Source organism: Bipolaris sorokiniana (assembly GCF_000338995.1).
Source record: "Bipolaris sorokiniana ND90Pr unplaced genomic scaffold COCSAscaffold_122, whole genome shotgun sequence".
NCBI lineage: Eukaryota > Fungi > Ascomycota > Dothideomycetes > Pleosporales > Pleosporaceae > Bipolaris > Bipolaris sorokiniana.
In genome coordinates, this window is record NW_006912013.1 from 1 (window position 1) to 2,448 (window position 2,448).

Below are 2,448 nucleotides of genomic sequence, written 5' to 3' on the forward strand. Positions count from 1 at the left end.
CCAGGGATGGCAGGGAAGTAAGGGATGGCAGGACCAAAGGCAACGGATATAAGAATGGGTTGGATTTCATTATTACATTCGTTGTGGTCAACTCAAATTGTACTTTCTTACTAGTATCTTTACTTAACAAGATTGTCACAAGTTAGTCTATCAAATAGATTAGTCTTGTCAAACCCTCCTTAAGCACGCCAACTCCACTGCATCGCCAGACAAGCCTCACGGAACACTAACGTAATACTCACCTGCCTTAGTGCGGACCAGGATAGAGAAGTATAGACCCTTACCCCGTGTAACATCTATAGGTAATTTTCTCTATATAAGATTCTAAGACTATAACTCGTCCCTTAACGTTATAATTATTAGCTTAGTATATAGGGTTTCTATAAACTTAGCACTATTAGTTTCTTAGGCGGTGTAGTACTTTAGCCCCTTTAACCTACTAATCTATTAGTAGTAGGTCGTCCTACTTAAAGTCTTAGAGTCTTATTACCTCTTATACTAGCTTAAACGTATTATTATTAGCTTATCTTACTTTATTATATAGGTCTAGATCGCTAAGAGTTTCGTCTAGTTCCTTAGTTAGGTATAGTATAGCTATCCGAAGTATCCTAATTTTTACTGCTCCTTACTTAACTTTATTTTCTAGATAGTCTCTATGGAAGTATTCTAACTTTCTATATTAGAGATATGCTTTACTATTATAACGCTTCTAGCGTTCTTCCTTAGAAAGGCCGTTGTTAAACTTTCCTTAGAATTTCTTATTTCTATCTTTAGACTTATCTTATATCTTACTAGTTATATATATATCTTCGTTATAATCTTTATTATTCTAGTGCTGTTAGGTATTAATAAGAGGTGGCTCTAATTAATATTCCTTCTAGGCTTCCTTTCATTCCTATAATCGCGTGTCGATTCTTATTACTAACTTAATTAATAAGTATAAGTTCTTCGGCTTATTATAGTATATAAGTTTATCTTTAAGATTCTCTTTTAGATCTACTTCGTATGTTATTTAAAGCGCTAAATCGTCCTAGTTAATTCGTGCTTAGTATTATTTAAACTCTACTATATAGGCTAATACTAACTTAGTCTGCTTTAGGCGAGAGATTACCTTCTCTATCTAGCTTTCGGCGTCTACTTCCCTAAAGATGCGTTCTAGTTTCTCTTTAAAGTTAGTCTAGCTGCTAAATAAGGTACGTATCTCGTTCTTAGTACCCTTATTTAGTATATTAGCTAAGAAGTCCTCTATATAAGGCTATATCTAGCTAGCTACCTTCTCTTTTATATAGGTATTAGCTATAAGAATCTTTTTCTTATTATTAGGTACGTTGTTATATCTATAGTATAAGTTAATATTAGTAAGAAACGTCCGTAGCTTAGTGCGACTTCTATCGTATTTATCTAGAGTTGCTATCTTAGGTTTCCTTATAGGTTTTTTATTTAGAGTAGCTATTATCTAGCCTACTAGTTAGTTAATTATAGTTTATATTTTAACTATCTGTTACTTAAGACTATAAACTACTTATCTAGGGTTCTTAATTTCCTTCTTGTCGTCACTTAGTATTAGCATCTTGTCGTTAATTACTAGGTTGGCTGTAGCTTTAGGACCTTAAATAGGTCTACTAGTGCTTCTCTATAACTAGTAGGTAGAAGGTATCGTAAGTCTTAATTAGGCGTCCTATTATTAATCTTTTTTTTCTACTAAATCTATAGGTAGTTAAAGTGTTATATAGGGTGGGGTGCTTATACTTCTCTAAACTTAATCTAGGTTAGAGCGAGTAGGGTAGGTAAATAGCTCCGTAAGATAGTTGTCTAGCGATATAGTAGAGTGGCGTACTTATAAGATAGATAATAATAGGTTTAATAATTTCTAATCTATATTAAATAGATTAATAAGTATTAATCTTATAAAGTTAAGTAACTAGTAAGAAAGTATAATTTAAGTTAACTATAACTGTAAAGGGCTGCGCCCGTGATCTCTACTGAAGAGGATCACGTGATCTTCGACCACGTGATATACCTTCTGTACGGACACGTGATCAGAAGCGAGCAGGTATAAGAGAAGTCTGTACTTAGTTATCTTCTCTTTTTCTTATCTTTTAGCTTCTGTACGATAGGTAGAAGCATACTCGTTCGCTAGGCCTCTCCGCCCATAACATAAGCTAAAAGATCACTTTAACCCTTCTTACTCTTTTCTCTCGTACGGAGCGAGAGAGAATTGAGAATGCAAAACGAACAAGATATAACGATGGGGCTACATGAGCCTATGCCAAACCCAGAACCTAGTAACGCCCCGCCAAGGCCTCCGACGTACGAGGAGCTCGCAGAAAGCTGGAGCCAACTTAATGCAACGAATAATCTACTCCGACGAAACCTAGACCAAATGGCTACAAGACTTAAGGACGCTGAAGGCGTACGAGAAGAACTCCAAGAGATGAAAGCCCTTTT

The 2,448-nt window shown here is 35.2% G+C and overlaps 2 protein-coding genes across 2 annotated transcripts; one reads left to right on the top strand and one right to left on the bottom strand.

The window, feature by feature from the left end:
* Positions 1 to 1,261: 1,261 nt before the first annotated feature.
* COCSADRAFT_104825 (uncharacterized protein) lies at positions 1,262 to 1,453 on the bottom strand (the record flags this gene model as incomplete). Its single annotated transcript, XM_007708033.1, has 1 exon — positions 1,262 to 1,453. A coding segment is annotated over one exon (192 nt), but the record flags the coding sequence as incomplete, so codon positions are not given.
* Positions 1,454 to 2,248: 795 nt separating this feature from the next.
* On the top strand, positions 2,249 to 2,413 carry COCSADRAFT_165933 (uncharacterized protein; the record flags this gene model as incomplete). Its single annotated transcript, XM_007708034.1, has 1 exon — positions 2,249 to 2,413. A coding segment is annotated over one exon (165 nt), but the record flags the coding sequence as incomplete, so codon positions are not given.
* Positions 2,414 to 2,448: the final 35 nt, after the last annotated feature.